General features: G+C 48.2%; 1 protein-coding gene across 2 annotated transcripts in view; it reads left to right on the plus strand.

Moving 5' to 3' along the window:
* Window positions 1-16,113, plus strand: part of ZNF423 (zinc finger protein 423) — a 312,821-nt gene that overhangs the window by 168,042 nt on the left and 128,666 nt on the right. For both annotated transcript variants that reach the window (XM_035120988.2, XM_035120989.2), the window contains exon 4: window positions 2,305-5,528. In XM_035120988.2, coding sequence (XP_034976879.1) covers window positions 2,305-5,528 — 3,224 coding nt within the window. The remainder of the gene's footprint in view (window positions 1-2,304; window positions 5,529-16,113) is intronic.

Consider the following 16,113-nt stretch of genomic DNA (forward strand, 5'->3'; position numbering starts at 1 on the left):
CAGAAAAGACCAAAGATGCCAGATAAGGGCAGTAGTTGGCAGGCCTCCCTGTCATACTGAATGTGATTAGATTAACAAGAAATCCAGAGTAAACATATATTAGTAAATATCTGAAGGGGATGCACAGAACAGAAAGGGTCCTCAGATAATTAAGCATACGAGCTGTCTGAGATATATTCATATGAAATGTATATTATCAGCATTGCATTTCAACAGTAGCCTGGTAGGTGCTGGTGATAAGGGATTTTGTGTATGGGCATCGAATCACAGGTGGGTGCTTTGATCCTCTTCTGCACTCATGGTAGGTACTTTACAGGCTGCAGAGGAAGGAGGGAACCCTCTGGGAACCCTTTCCCAGCCCCCCCCCCTGCAGGTGCATTTATTCATTCATTTATTTAACTGGCTAGTAACTTTTATGAGAGAGAAGCATGGGGGACCCTGAAGTTGCCCACCCACAGCACCTGGATGATAGACCAAGGGGAGCTTTACTGCAGTTATTTTAAAAATGCAAAGATTATTTCAAAATTTGCACCTGTGACATTATTAGCATGCTCAAACCTTTTTATTGGTACTGGGATTTTTGGTGAGGCCTAAGTAGACATGTTGGTGGGCGCAACCTTTTTTTACTTTTCATCGTTTAAAATGTTTGTCTTTTATGACCCACTCTTAAAGGGATGCCCTTAGTAGCTTCCCATCCCAGGGCTGCCCAGGTTGAAACCTGCTTAGCTTCAGCAGTGCAGTGGCACCAGGTCCTTCCAGACTCTTCCTTGGACCCATTTGCAAAGGACTTTGGTGCACTCTTTGTATGGTAGAGGAGGGGCAACCTGCTTGTAGAGGTAAGGGAGCTACTGACAGAGCAGAGTTCTGTTCAACTCTCCAAAAAAGTTTTGGACTAGGAAACAAGCAAAGTATACTAAGTGGCTGGAAAAGTTCAGTAGCACTGGGGTCAACTACAAGTGGCTGAGTGTTAGCACTAAATTGGGGGGGGGGGCTGTCAGTAGAAGCACACAGAGATGTGGGGAAGGACCAGCAGCTGTTACCGTTGGTGTTTGCATTTGTGGATGATGTGAAAATGAAGAGGGATCAAAACAGCTGCAATGAATTTGTAGGGAAAAGCAGCTGTGTAAGAAAATCAATCCTTTATTCCTGGTGCTTTGAGTTGAACTGTGTGCGTGTGCAAGGGAAGAAAGATTCTTGCAAATCTGAAATTGGCAAAACCAATAGCTCAACCCCCACCTCTCCCCCCCCCACAATATGGTGGAGGTGCCCCCCTCCAAAACCGTGGCACTGCCAGGCCCAGAGGCTCTGAGCTACGGCGTGGAACTGCTTTCCCTTCCCTGCTGCCAACAAAGTATCTTCCGCCTTGCTGCAGAGTTGGCAGGCACACACATGGCATGAAATCGGCAACAGAGCCAGGCTGACTCTGACTGCATGGAAGCACCTTTAGAGTTGGGTGCTCAGTGCAGAATGCTGCCCACCCTGCCTGACAAGCCCCGGCGAGGAGGGGTGTGTGTGCCTTTTGTTTTAATTGGTGGTTTAAAAGCCACCTGACACCTTACCTTTTCCAGCCTCTGACCATTGATTTCAGTTTTGTTTCAGGTGCAAGTGGGCTTTGGGGAAATCCATCTTGTTTATGTCACAATACTATTGAATGATTCTCTCTCTCTCTCTGTGTGTGTGTGTTTGAGAGAGGGAGATTCTCTGGTTGTAACCGCTCCCGTGCAGTCTTTCCCATTTTGAGGCAGGGCCGGAACAGATTTTTTTCCACAGGCCGTATTATTTGAAAACCGTTCCGACAAGTATGTGTTGAAAAATGCTCACGTACAAGCACTTAACGCAGCAGCTCTTAGAAATGTTTGTATCGCTCTGAGGCATGTTGCGCTTTGTTTTCTTGACTCGCTGTTTATTGCTTGGCAATACAGTAGACAGGTGTTAAACCTGCTTGGGGGACTTGCGAGGGGGGTGGAGGAAGGAGAAATGGCTTAACATTAATAACGGATGCTCTGTATTTGGCATATTTGTTTATTTTACTTTTAAAAGAATAGATTTGTGCAGCAGACTTAATCTGCATTTTCTCTTTTGCTCCAACATCTTGTTAAGATTCAGGAGGCATTTGTGGTGTGCGTTGGTTCTTTCAGTTTTGTTTTTGTTCTGCAATTGAATCTTTTCCTCTTCTGCTTTCTTCCTCTCTCTTTTAAACGCTGTAGTAGCAGAAGGGCCATAGTGTTGTTGAACGGCTTTGTCCCTATTTTCACAGATGCACTGGGAATTGTTTTTAATCTCCTTTCTGCTTTCCCATTACAGATGGCGATGACGACCCACAACTCTCCTGGGTGGCTTCATCTCCCTCCAGCAAAGACGTTGCATCACCCACTCAGATGATAGGAGATGGGTGTGATCTCGGCATCGGGGAGGAGGAAGGGGGGACCGGCCTGCCGTATCCCTGTCAGTTTTGCGATAAGTCCTTCATTCGCCTGAGCTACCTTAAAAGGCACGAGCAGATCCACAGCGACAAGCTACCTTTCAAATGCACCTACTGCAGCCGGCTTTTCAAGCACAAGAGGAGCAGGGACCGGCACATCAAGCTGCACACGGGGGACAAGAAGTACCACTGCCACGAGTGCGAGGCGGCCTTCTCTCGCAGTGACCACCTCAAGATCCACTTGAAGACACACAGCTCCAGCAAGCCCTTCAAGTGCACTGTCTGCAAGCGGGGCTTCTCCTCCACCAGCTCCCTGCAGAGCCACATGCAGGCCCACAAGAAGAACAAGGAGCACCTGGCCAAAAGCGAGAAGGACGGCAAGAAGGACGACTTCATGTGCGACTACTGCGAGGAGACCTTCAGCCAGACCGAGGAGCTGGAGAAGCACGTCATGACGCGCCACCCGCAGCTCTCTGAGAAGGCCGACCTGCAGTGCATCCATTGCCCTGAGGTGTTTGCTGACGAGAACTGCCTGCTATCCCACATCCACCAAGCCCACGCCAACAAGAAACACAAGTGCCCCATGTGCCCAGAGCAGTTCTCTTCAGTGGAGGAAGTCTATTGCCACTTGGATAGCCACCGGCAGCCTGATTCCAGCAACCACAGCATCAGCCCCGACCCCGTCTTGGGCAGCGTGGCCTCCATGAGCAGCGCCACGCCAGATTCCAGCGCTTCGGTGGAGCGGGGCTCCACTCCCGACTCGACTCTGAAACCCTTGAGAGGGCAAAAGAAGATGAGGTCCTTGGAGAGAGAAGAGGGCCAGTCCTGGTCGAAAGTCTCCTACAGCTGCCCATACTGCACCAAGCGCGATTTCAATAGCCTCGCCGTCTTGGAGATCCACCTGAAAACCATCCATGTGGACAAACCTCAGCAAAGCCACACGTGCCAGATTTGCCTTGAATCCATGCCCACGTTGTATAACCTGAACGAACACGTGAGGAAGGTGCATAAAAACCACGCATATCCCATGATGCAGTTCAGCAACATTTCGGCCTTCCACTGCAACTATTGTCCAGAGATGTTTGCGGACATCAACAGCCTGCAGGAACACATCCGTATCGCTCACTGTGGGCCGGGAGCCACAACTCAAGACGGCAACAATGCCTTCTTTTGCAACCAGTGCTCCATGGGCTTTCTGACCGAAGCCTCTCTGACTGAGCACATCCAGCAAACTCACTGCAACATAGCAAACTCCAAATTGGATTCCCCTGTTGTTCAGCCATCACAGTCTTTTATGGAGGTATATTCCTGCCCATATTGCACAAACTCACCCATTTTTGGCTCTATTCTCAAGCTAACGAAACACATCAAAGAAAACCATAAGAACATTCCACTGGCACACAACAAAAAGTCCAAAGGTGAGCAGAGTCCAGTTTCTTCAGACGTTGAAGTGTCTTCCCCCAAAAGGCAGCGGCTTTCTGCCAGCGTCAATTCAGTTTCGAATGGCGAGTACCCATGTAACCAGTGCGAGCTGAAGTTCTCCAGCTTTGAAAGCTTCCAGACTCATTTGAAGTTGCATTTGGAGTTGTTGTTAAGGAAGCAGTCGTGCCCTCAGTGCAAAGAAGACTTTGATTCCCAGGAATCTCTCCTGCAGCATCTCACTGTCCACTACATGACAACCTCAACTCATTATGTCTGCGAGAGCTGTGACAAGCAGTTTTCATCGGTGGACGATCTGCAGAAACATTTGCTGGACATGCATACTTTTGTGTTGTATCACTGCACCCTTTGCCAAGAGGTTTTTGACTCCAAGGTATCTATCCAAGTGCACCTGGCAGTGAAGCACAGCAATGAGAAAAAGATGTATCGGTGTACAGCCTGCAACTGGGATTTTCGGAAGGAGGTGGACCTCCAGATCCACGTGAAGCACAGCCACCTTGGCAACCCTGCAAAGTCTCACAAGTGCATCTTCTGCGGAGAGACGTTTAGCACCGAAGTGGAGCTGCAGTGCCACATCACGACCCACAGCAAAAAGTACAACTGCAAGTTCTGCAGCAAAGCTTTCCATGCCATCATCTTGCTTGAAAAACATTTGCGGGAGAAGCACTGTGTCTTTGATGCTAGCACTGAGAACGGAACAGCCAATGGCACTGTGCCGGCTAGCAAGAAGGCAGAACCTGCCGATATCCAGAACATGTTGATGAAAAATCCAGACACTTCAAACAGCCACGAAGCTAGCGAGGATGATGTGGATGCTTCGGAGCCCATGTACGGCTGCGATATCTGTGGGGCGGCTTATACAATGGAGGTGCTTTTGCAGAACCACCGTCTGAGGGACCATAATATCAGGCCAGGGGAGGATGACTGTTCCAGGAAGAAAGCAGAGTTCATCAAAGGGAGCCACAAGTGCAACATCTGCTCAAGGACCTTTTTCTCGGAGAATGGCCTCCGGGAGCACATGCAGACCCACCGAGGCCCAGCAAAGCATTACATGTGCCCCATTTGTGGGGAACGCTTCCCGTCCCTCCTGACCCTGACGGAGCACAAAGTAACTCACAGCAAGAGCTTGGATACAGGGACGTGCCGGATCTGCAAAATGCCCCTGCAGAGCGAAGAGGAGTTCATTGAGCACTGCCAGATGCACCCCGACCTCAGAAACTCACTCACCGGATTCCGCTGTGTTGTCTGCATGCAGACGGTCACCTCGACTCTCGAGCTGAAAATCCATGGAACGTTCCATATGCAAAAATTGGCAGGGAACTCTGCAGCGTCTTCTCCCAACGGCCAGGCCTTGCAGAAATTCTACAAGTGTGCTCTGTGCTTGAAGGACTTCAGGAACAAGCAAGACTTGGTGAAGCTGGATGTTAACGGTCTGCCGTATGGCCTGTGTGCTGGATGCATGACCAGGAGCACCAATGGACAGTCCGTGGGCATGACCCCGCCGGAAATTAGCGAAAGACCTTGTGGTAGCCTGAGGTGCCCGGAGTGTAGTGTCAAATTTGAAAGTGCCGAAGACTTAGAAAGCCACCTTCAGTTGGACCACCGAGACCTGACGCCTGAGACCAGTGGCCAGAAGAAGGGTACCCAGACATCCCCTGTTCCCAGAGTAAGTACTGCCACAGGTTAGCTTTACTATAATGAATAATAGTAAGAAGAATAGATATTGACTTCAGAAATTCACATTGCACATAGGGCTCCAATGTGCACTTGAATCTTCCATTCTCTTTAGTATTGAAAACTCCCTCTGTGTGTGTCTGGCTCTCCCTTGCTCAGGAGGGAATAAGGGAACCTCTGCTTATACAGGAGCTCCATGTGAGTGTTGGAACTCAGCAAACATTTGCTCTACAATAATTAACTACAAAGTACAGGTGATTTCCCCCCAACTATAAAAATATAGCATTACATTATTGTTTTTAGAAAAAATGGTATTCTTGGTGGTTGTTGTTTGCTTCAGAGTTATAGGGTTCTGCTGTCAAAACTATCTAATTTAGCTACTGGTTCATTCACAGAGTGGCAAGCACAGTTGTGGTCATAGGCTAGCAGCAGCATCATATCCATAAAAGACTCGTGGTAAGCATTGTTCCTTTGTAAAGCCATTTTAGACGGAGTTACAACACTTGCTGCTTACTTCCCTGAGCAGGTTAGAAAGGTAGATAAAAGAATCAATAAATAAATTGGGGTTCCAAGTTCGTCATTTCACTTAAACTCTCATATATCAAAATTGATTGGGCACTGCTTGGATACCGGCCATTCTGTCTGCGTTCCAACATTGAAGAGTAGGAATGTGCACCTCACAGGTGAGCAACTCCACAAAGCCAGAATGCACCTGATTGTCTCTGCTCAAACTCCAGTGTGGATCATAGCAGCTAGAAAGGGCTTCCGAAAAGACTTCCTTGCACGTGTCTGATTCAGAGCCTTGTGAAGTGACACCGCTATCAGAGGCCACTTCAGATGACAGAGAACCTGTGTGGTGCCATGGCTAGAGCATGGCTAGACTAAGACTTGGGAGACCAGGGTTCAAATCTCCATTCGGATATGAGGTTCACCAGGTGACCTTCGGACAGTCATTCACTCTCAGCCTGACCTGTCTCAGGGTTATTGTGAGGCTAAAATGGGAGGGGGACATATATTGTATGCTGCCTCATGTTCTTCTTGGAGGAAAGGTGAGATATAAATGCAATATACATATATAATACAGATTCTAGGCCTTTTGCTATGCTAGGCATGATCATGGCACACAAGGTGGCTTCCTAGAGCACTCCAGAGCATGCTACCGTGTTTCCCCCTTTTTAAGACACCGTCTTATAACTTTTTTTTCGTCAAAAAAACACACGGTGTCTTATTTTCAGGGGATGTCTTTATGGTTCGGGGCGCTGCAACCAGGTGCACTTCAGGCAGCGACCAGGAAAACGGAGTTGCCAACCAACCAGGAAAGAATCCGGTTGGAATCTTGCCTCTTCCCACCCCGTGGCCCAGAGGCAACCCGCCCTCTCTCTCGCTCTCGGTCTTTAGCCCCACACACACCACTCCACGCGCACCGGGGAGCCGCATCAGCGCCCGGGCGGCTTTCCGGGGCAGCGAGGGCTCGCAAGGATGTAAAAAGAGCCCCAGGTACCCGCGAGAAAGAGAAACGTTCGCTACTGCTAGAGCGCTCGGGAGCGCTGAGTTCAAATCGCGCGCAAAACCCCCGACCCTTAGCCTTTGGTTGATCTAACAAAAACCGCTGCCTCTTTCCCAGATGGGCGCCACCCCAAAATCACCCTCCCTCTGAAATTTGATGGGGAGGTGCGCCGGGAGAGGGAGATCCGCGACGCCCTGCCCACACCCACGCACCCCCGTTCCTCCTTTTTACCTCAGCAGGAGGTCAGGCAGCATGGAGAAGGCGTCGAGGAGCACGGTCCGCCTTGCCGAACTCAAGGCTCTCCTGCTCTGCCATGGCGCTAGGAAGGGGTGAAGGGACCCGGCGGAGGAAGTGGCCGGGCGAGGAAGAGGCCAGGCTGCTGGCTCAGCGCTTCGCTTGGCATTGCGGGGCGCTTCAAGAGCTCGGCGCTGTGGAGCGCTCCGCTCTGCAGCAGCCGGTTCTGGGCGGTGGGGCCAGGAAGAGGCCAAGCCGCTGGCTCAGCGCTCCGCCCGGCATTGCTGGGCGCTCCAAGCGCTCGGCATTGCGGAGCGCTCTGCTCTGCAGCAGCCGGTTCTGGGCGGCGGGGCCAGGAAGAGGCCAAGCCGCTGGCTCAGCGCTCCGCCCGGCATTGCTGGGCGCTCCAAGCGCTCGGCGTTGCGGAGCGCTCCGCTCTGCAGCAGCCGGTTCTGGGCGGTGGGGCCAGGAAGAGGCCAAGCCGCTGGCTCAGCGCTCCGCCCGGCATTGCTGGGCGCTCCAAGCGCTCGGCATTGCGGAGCGCTCTGCTCTGCAGCAGCCGGTTCTGGGCGGCGGGGCCAGGAAGAGGCCAAGCCGCTGGCTCAGCGCTCCGCCCGGCATTGCTGGGCGCTCCAAGCGCTCGGCGTTGCGGAGCGCTCCGCTCTGCAGCAGCCGGTTCTGGGGGGTGGGGCCAGGAAGAGGCCAAGCCGCTGGCTCAGCGCTCCGCCCGGCATTGCTGGGCGCTCCAAGCGCTCGGCGTTGCGGAGCGCTCCGCTCTGCAGCAGCCGGTTCTGGGCGGTGGGGCCAGGAAGAGGCCAAGCCGCTGGCTCAGCGCTCTGCCCGGCATTGCTGGGCGCTCCAAGCGCTCGGCGTTGCGGAGCGCTCCGCTCTGCAGCCGGTTCCGGGCGGCGGGGCGGCAGGCCTCCTCGGCTGGGCCTGGCTGGGGCGCTCAGCGGTCTCGCTTTTAAAATCCAGTCATTTAAATAGGATCTCAGTCTAATTCTGCAACATCTTACTGCCAGTAGTGGCCATAAGGAGGGTGTTAGTTTTCATACACGGCATGGAGGTATGTCTTATTTTCGGGGTATGTCTTATATTTCGCAAATGCTTAAAAATGCTGCCATGGCTTACTTTATGACTACGTCTTAAAAAGGGGGAAACACGGTAGTAGCCTTTGCACAGGTAGTAGGCAGTGAAAACACCACCCAGTTGTTGTGTCTGATGTGGACAGCATTTTTGGAAGGGGCCACAACCTACTCCTCATAGGACTGGGAATGTATGACTAATATGAGTGTGCTTTCCTCCATTGGTACGTTCATAGGCCAGCTCATAGACATGGCAACTTGCATGGCTATTAATGCCAGCAGTGGAAAATATATGCTGTGCATCTCTCCCCCCCCCCCACCGGCAGAAACTAATCCCCATGCTACTTTTTCTAACATTTGAAATGATTCAAAAAGAAAAACTTGTTAACCTTTCTTTAGGCATTGGACAGGGGATTTTGTTGGTCACTGTTGAGCATGGGCCTTGCACAGAGGAATATGGCAGCTCAATGCCAGAAGAAGGTGCTGTAGCTCAGTGGTAGAAGGTCCAAGTTTCGGTCCTTTGCCATCTCCAAGTAGGGCTGGAAAAGATGGTTCTAAGATCCCAGTCAATGTAGATATCAACTACCAGACTTTTAGAGGACATCTGAAGGCAGCCCTGTTTAGGGAAGCTTTTAATGTTTAATAAATTATTGAATTTTAATATTTCTGTTGGAAGCCGCCCAGAGTGGCTGGGAAGGCCCAGCCAGATGGGTGGGGTATAAATAATAAGCATTAAATTATAATTATAATTATTATTATTATAATTATAATCAGTGTGTTAGATGGACCAGTGGTTTGACTCCATATGAAGTTCGCTTTCTATGCTTTTTCTCCATTCAACCGTGCCCTCTAAAGGAAGGGAGACTGAAATGTTCCTGGCCTTGGGCCGTGGAAGTAGGCTATTATGAAGGACTGATGGGGGGGGGGTGATGAAAGCATTGACCATCTTTTTCTCTAGTCATTTCAGCAGCTGCAAAACACGCATCACAATGGTACCTTGTTGCCTGTTTCCCCACCTCTACAAATAGAAGCTAGTGGAATTCAGTGGAGGTGAGGGAATGTGCACCATGATGATCATCAAATCATAGAAGGGACCCTGAGTCCAACCCCCTGCAATGCAGGAATCTCAACATATGGTTTCCCATTCAGTTTGGAACCATGCTTCACCCTGCTTAGCTTTGCAAATGTGCTAGCAGTTTTACTGCTGCACCACTAGGAGGGGATATGCCATGCAAAACCATTTCAGGTGTGTGCCTCTCTACCCCCCCTCCCAGCAAAGGGCTACTCAGTGCACCCCGTACCTTGGCACACCTTGGAACACCAGAAGACCTGGTGGTGGTGCAGCTGTTGGCACAGGCAGTTCTACTACAGTGGTCATAGAATCATAGAGTTGGAAGAGACCACAAGGGCCATCCAGTCCAACCCCCTGCCAAGCAGGAAACACCATCAAAGCATTCCTGACATATGCCTGTCAAGCCTCTGCTTAAAGACCTCCAAAGAAGGAGACTCCACCACACTCCTTGGCAGCAAATTCCACTGCCGAACAGCTCTTACTGTCAGGAAGTTCTTCCTAATGTTTAGGTGGAATCAACTTTCTTGTAGCTTGAATCCTTGCTCCGTGTCCGCTTCTCTGGAGTAGCAGAAAACAACCTTTCACACTCTTCTATATGACATCCTTTTATATATTTGAACATGGCTATCATATCACCTCTTAATCTTCTCTTCTCCAGGCTAAACATACCCAGCTCCCTAAGCCGTTCCTCATAAGGCATCGTTTCAGCAGAAAACCTACCCCTTTTAACGCTCTAACAACATAGCTTGCCCAAGTCCCAGTTTGGGGCATTGTGGGAAGGTCAGAAAGGTAGCTCCATGCTTTACCTGCTGGGTGATTCTGAGCCAAGGGGGTCTCGCCTCAAGCACTGATGGGCCCTTCTGGCATGATGCTCAGCCATGCTGAGTGCTGCTGCCATGTCCTATATTTTGCAGTAGGAGATGTTTCCAGGGGGGAGAAGAAGAGAGGACACAGGGCTTTTAAAAAACGCAGTCAGCACCCTCTATCATGCCTGTCTCCAGCTTAATTACATACCAGGGTAAGAACCCTGCCCCCCTCCCTCAACAAAAGCTCCTACATTGCTTTGGGCAGCGGAAGAGGGGAGAAAACACCCAAAGTCCTTAGTTCAGTTGGGTAGGCTCTTTATCTTTTAAGAACTTTCTTCAATATGTTGCATGTATTAAAAAGTGATTTTTTCCCCCGCGTTGCCTTTACACAAAACATTGATTAAGTAGCAGCTATTCCCAGACTACCTCATGATCAAACCAGCAGCTGCTTCCTTACATAAGTTTCTGCAGATAAGTCTGCCACTGGCATCTGTACTAATAGGATTCTTGGCTATTTCGGCACCTTCTGAGAGAGCTTTTCATGTCTGCAGTTTGTGGCCTTTGGAAATAATTTCTTCAAACTACTATTTGTGGCTTGGTAGGCTGCTCATTTCTGGGTGTCCTGAATAAAATCGGATGGACTAGCAAGGCTTGGCACTTTTTTCTCAGGTGACAGGCAAAGCAGCTGCACGCATAACATCCTTAGTGCCCCCCTCCCAAACGTTTTTAATTACCTTTGATTCATCGCATAAAACCCCCGAATTGCTTGGTGCTATTCGAAGGTCCTCCTCCCCCACTCCACATGAGCCAGAAGTCCACCCGCCCTGCCCCACTCTGCCCCGATGAAGCCTCGTCTTGTACATGGCTGGGATAGAGCTGTTAAAAGTCTGTCTTGTAGATCTTGCTGATCTGCGACAATGTGTTGGGTTCAAAGGATTTCTCGGAGCTTGAAACAATCCGAGCGAAAGATTCTTTGCTTTGTTTCACTTGCTGCTTTAGCACTGCAACTACATACTCGCTCCCTTGGGGTCAAGCGAATCGGTGACTAGACCTGCCTCCAGCTGTGTTATACATCTAATTCTGCAGAGAATAAAATACGAAATGGAAACACCTCTCCCTTCAGCGTGATGTCTCTTGAGAGTTCATCATCCAAAACTACTTATTAGCCCCATCGCCGCCTTTCTCCTCCTTGCTTCTCCATTGTGTTTCACGCTCCTCTTGAAGAGCAGCCCTATTCTTTTATGCCAGGCTAATTCTGATTTCGTATGGCTGTGCACACAGAGGCTAAAATGCTCCAACCTCTCACTGTAAGCACTCTCTCCCCCCCTTCACCATTATCGTGAATGGAAATGGTTGCCGTCCTCCTTACTCCTACTTTTAACTCTGTCTCTTCAACAAAGCTTCTATACCGTCTCTTCCCTCAGGAGAGAATTTAAGTTCTTCAACAAAGTAAATGCTTTGAATCTTGCCCCAAGAGGGCAGATTTCTTTTGTAGAAGATAATGAAAAATCAGAATTCAGGCCTGCACCAAATTACACTTTACACAGGAGCCTGCGATTGGCATATATGCTAATGCCTCAGATCCGCCATTCTACCTTCCTTTTAACAATAACTATCCCGTGAACAGGCTGATGGATGCCAACGTACAATGCCCTTTGCTCTATTTATCTGTCCCCATGGTGTTCTCTGTGGACTTATCAATTGGAACTAAAATTGCTCCAGATCTGAGTTCTGCCCTATATCCACAGGGACTGTCAACCTTGACATATGAAAGGACATAAGCAAGACCCATCTCCCTGGGAAGGAGCCATGGCCCATGTGTAGAGTCCTCCCTTAGCAATAACACTTGAATTTCAGCAAGGGGCCTCTGCCCCCTGCCTTTTTGCAATGCCCCTTCTTTTCAGAAGGCTTCAGTTTTAAATGTCAGGGGGCATATTGCCCCCACTCTATTCACAGTCCTGTCCATGCCCCCTGGTCTAAATTTCTCACCATTCCTGTGCGCACACCATACATTTAAAATACCCCTTGCAAAGAATCATAGAATTGTAGAGTTGGAAGGGGCCTGGAGGGTCATTTAGTCCAACCCCTTGCAATGCAGGAATCTCAACTAAAGCATCCATGGCTGATGGCTATCCAGCCTTCAAAGAAGGAGAGTCCACCACCTCTTGGGAGTCTGCTCCACTGCTGAACAGCTCTTACTGTCAGAAAGCTTTTCTGATGTTTAGTCCACTGATGTGACTTGGGTATAAGCCAGCTTGCTGGAAGAAGTCATTTTCATAACTGTCAGGAAGTGCACGTCCTGTCCATAGCTGCCAAGTTATCCCTTTTTTAAAGGGATTTTCCATTATGCTGAATAGGCTTCCTCGCGAGAAAAGGGAAAACTTGGCAGCTATGGTCCTGTCCAATCAGGATGTCCCTATTTACAAGTAACAGGCAATATAGGCTGACTTCACCTAGCTCCTGTTACCTGGATATCCCGTTGAACAAAATTCCCAACTCAGCATGAGTTCCAGTGAAAGTAATTGGACCTTACTTTTGTAGGGTCATTTTTTCTTTCATGAAAGTAGGTGGATTTTATGAGGGTGGGCAGAATTTAAGAATTTTCATTGGAGCATCTTGCCTTTTAAAGATGAAATGACTGACTGGGGTTTTATGCGATGAATCAAAGGCAATTAAAATGACCAGTAGCAGAAAGAAGAAAGCATTGCTGCTGCTTTAGCAATGTTGCAATCTTGCTCCCAGGGGCATCCTGTCCCAGGTACCAGGTGGTGGCTGGACAGGTGGCAGAAAGGCTTTTGTTTGTTGGGGGAAGAAGGCAAACCTCTGACTACCTTCTCTTTAAAGGCAAGGCACTCCTCTTTCCCAGTTATCAAAATTTGCCTGCCTGAAAGATTTAATATCATGTAATAATATTCTCATGTAATTTGTTCTTAATGTCTGCTCGTTTGTTTGGGGTATTTTCAATGAATATTTTAGACTGTCTACTGTAAACTGCTTGGCGGTCTTGGACCTAGTAAGCAGTATACACGTTTTGATAAATGAATAGAATAAAATAGAATAGAAATCTTCTGGAGAGGTTTTCGCTTCAGCCTCCCATCTTGCTCCTTTGGTTTCAGTGGGACTTAGGTGACAATCCTGTAAGCACTTAGCAGTGAGTAAGTTCCATTGAGTATAGCCGGTCTTATGTTTGAGTAAGCGTGCGAAAGGATCGCATTGTTGGTAACACTTAAACTTAACAGGATGAAGGCAAATGAATGCCAGATGAAAAGATCTGGGGTGTGCAATTAAGGCAGGAACACATTTTCCCTTTTAGGATAATTTCAATAGATTATTTATCTCTTTCATTTTGATGCTTTCCCTCTTTCTCACATATGCACACGCGCGCGCGCACACACACACTGCATTTCTGAAGCTCATTGATCACAAGTAACCCCATAGATTTAGAAGCTTTCATGATAACAGAAAAGGCCCCTGAATGCTCATATCCTTTCCAAAGAACCATAGCTTTCAGAAGCTTGTTAAAAAAAAAAGATGTCTCAAATATAGCCAGGCAAACTAAATTGAACAACATGCTGTTCTCTGTTTTGTAATCTCTTGTTGATTTGTAGTACAACAGGTAAAATGCAGTTTTTATGCTGCCTGCCTTATGTGTGTAATACAAACTGAGAAGCCTGCAGCTGTCCAAACTACATTACTACTCTATAATTCTTGACCAGTTCCTCTTTTTTTCTTTCTTTCTGGACCGTTATTGATTTTTCTTCCTCTCTCCCCCTGCTTCCCCCTCCCCCTTTTTACCCAGAGCCTAACAGCAGAGGATTAGAAAAAAATATATAGTCAGAGAGAAGCTACATTGAGTTTACATTGAAAACAATAGGAGTACGTGTTTCAGTAAGCACCAGGATGTATTGATATCTCTAGCTCAAGAGGGAAAGGTACGTTCGGAATATAGAAGATCCTCTAGATGCCAGGAATGCTCTGCTAATAAGTGCACTTCTGTAATCCTGCAGACGAGGCTTAGAGGGAACCCCCCCCCCCAAAGGCCCTAGTAAACACTGAAGTAAAATGGGTTACCGGGAGAGTCTATTGAGAAATAATTATGGGTGGACAGATGAGGAAAGGTACTTCTATAATGAAAAACAACAGCCAAATCTTGTTTAAATAGAAAAGGTTTTTAAAAAGGTTGCATGTCTTGAGCTGGAAAACCCCCCCATTCTTCAAATCCCACTTCAGTTTTTAAATCCACTGTGTAGCCCAAGTTGCCATTTTCTCATTCAGCCTTGATCTGCAACATGGGCCATTGAAGTTAATGGATGTGGTTAACTTAGTTCTATTAATTTCAATGGGATACAAACCCCTTTGCAACCTGGTGCCCTCCAGATGTTTTGGGCACCAGCTTCCATAGTCCTTTCCTATTGACCATGCTGGCTGTGGCTGGTGGGAGCTGGGAGTCCAAAATATCTGGATTCGGGGAAGGCCGAAGTGAACACATAACAAATTTTGTCATGGAATAGGAGGTTGTCTTGAGTGGGAGACAAATTTTATTCAACAGAAGGGTAGAGGCATTATCTCCCCTTGGGGCTGGCTAAGTGTGCCTTCTGCTGCCCATACCCAGGATATGTCTGGGGCTAGACAACAGGGCCAAAGCAGGTGAATTTTGCACCCTTCTGCGAGCGTCCTGCAGCTCGGCTGCTTTTGTGAATTACTGCAGTTTACATCTGTTATTTTCCTTGGCATTGTTCGTAAGCAACAGGCACACCAGCCATTTGATTTAGCCATGATTTAGCCATCTATAAAGGGGGGGGGGAGAAAGAAGCAACAGGCTTTGTTTATTTAATGGAATTCCTCCCTTCACAATCATTTTAAGTTTTAATCCCTATAAATTATTCCTAGGATTTCCCCCCTCCCCATGTCTCATCACCAAGAAGACACACCTTGCCACTCTTAAATACAAACCCAATCTTCTCCCATAGAACAAGTGGCTCATGTAATTGCTTCTTAATGCTATCTCCTTGTTTCGGCAGCTAAGCTTATTAGCGTGACATAGGAAGTGTATAGCAATTGGTGAAGAAAAATCAGTGTCGTGTTTCGCTGCAGATTCCCACAATTTCTGGAATTTATACCTCTATTTCCGCAAGTGCTCCTTTGCACTGGTCCATGGGTGATATGAGGTTTCTTTCATGCTCTTTTTCTGGAATTACACTCTTCTTGCCCAATGCCCAGAGGTCTTGTTTCATTGAAAAGCACATTTTACTGCAACATATCAATAAATCTGATTACACTGACTGTCTGAAGCAGGAGTGGGGAAATCTGTGACTCTCCAGATGTTGCTGGACTGCAGTTCCCATCATCCCTGACCATTGGCCATGTTGGATGGAGAGGTGGTTGGAGTCTAGCAACATCTGGAGTGACACAGGTTCCCTTCCCTGGTCTAAGACTAAAATCATAGTGATTCAGCTCATTGAACTCAATGTGTAGGGCTGGGCTGTTGATGCTTAGTTCTGGCTTCTGTTTGTCCATCACCCTTTGTAGTGTGGTATGTTGGAGATTCATTCCAGGTGTCTGCAGTCATGGGATTGTTGTTTATCACATGATGGTATATGTTTACATTCCACAGTGGGAAGTGATGACGACAGGATGTTTGTGTTACTGTGTTTCCTGAAGTGGGACTATTGTCCTTTGTTCTTTCTCTTTGCTGCCTGATGCTAGAGAGAGAGGGAGCCATGTTGCAGTGCTCCGTGTGTGTTTATATGTAAATAAACATAGCCAAATGCTGAATTGTTGAGTTCTTTTACGCAACTGCGCAAATTCTGCGGATCCGTATGTGTGCTAATGTCACCTGGCATCAGTTGCTGTGATGTTCGGGCTGGAGAAAG

Source organism: Zootoca vivipara, chromosome 6 (genome assembly GCF_963506605.1).
Source record: "Zootoca vivipara chromosome 6, rZooViv1.1, whole genome shotgun sequence".
NCBI classification, from domain to species: Eukaryota; Metazoa; Chordata; class Lepidosauria; order Squamata; family Lacertidae; genus Zootoca; species Zootoca vivipara.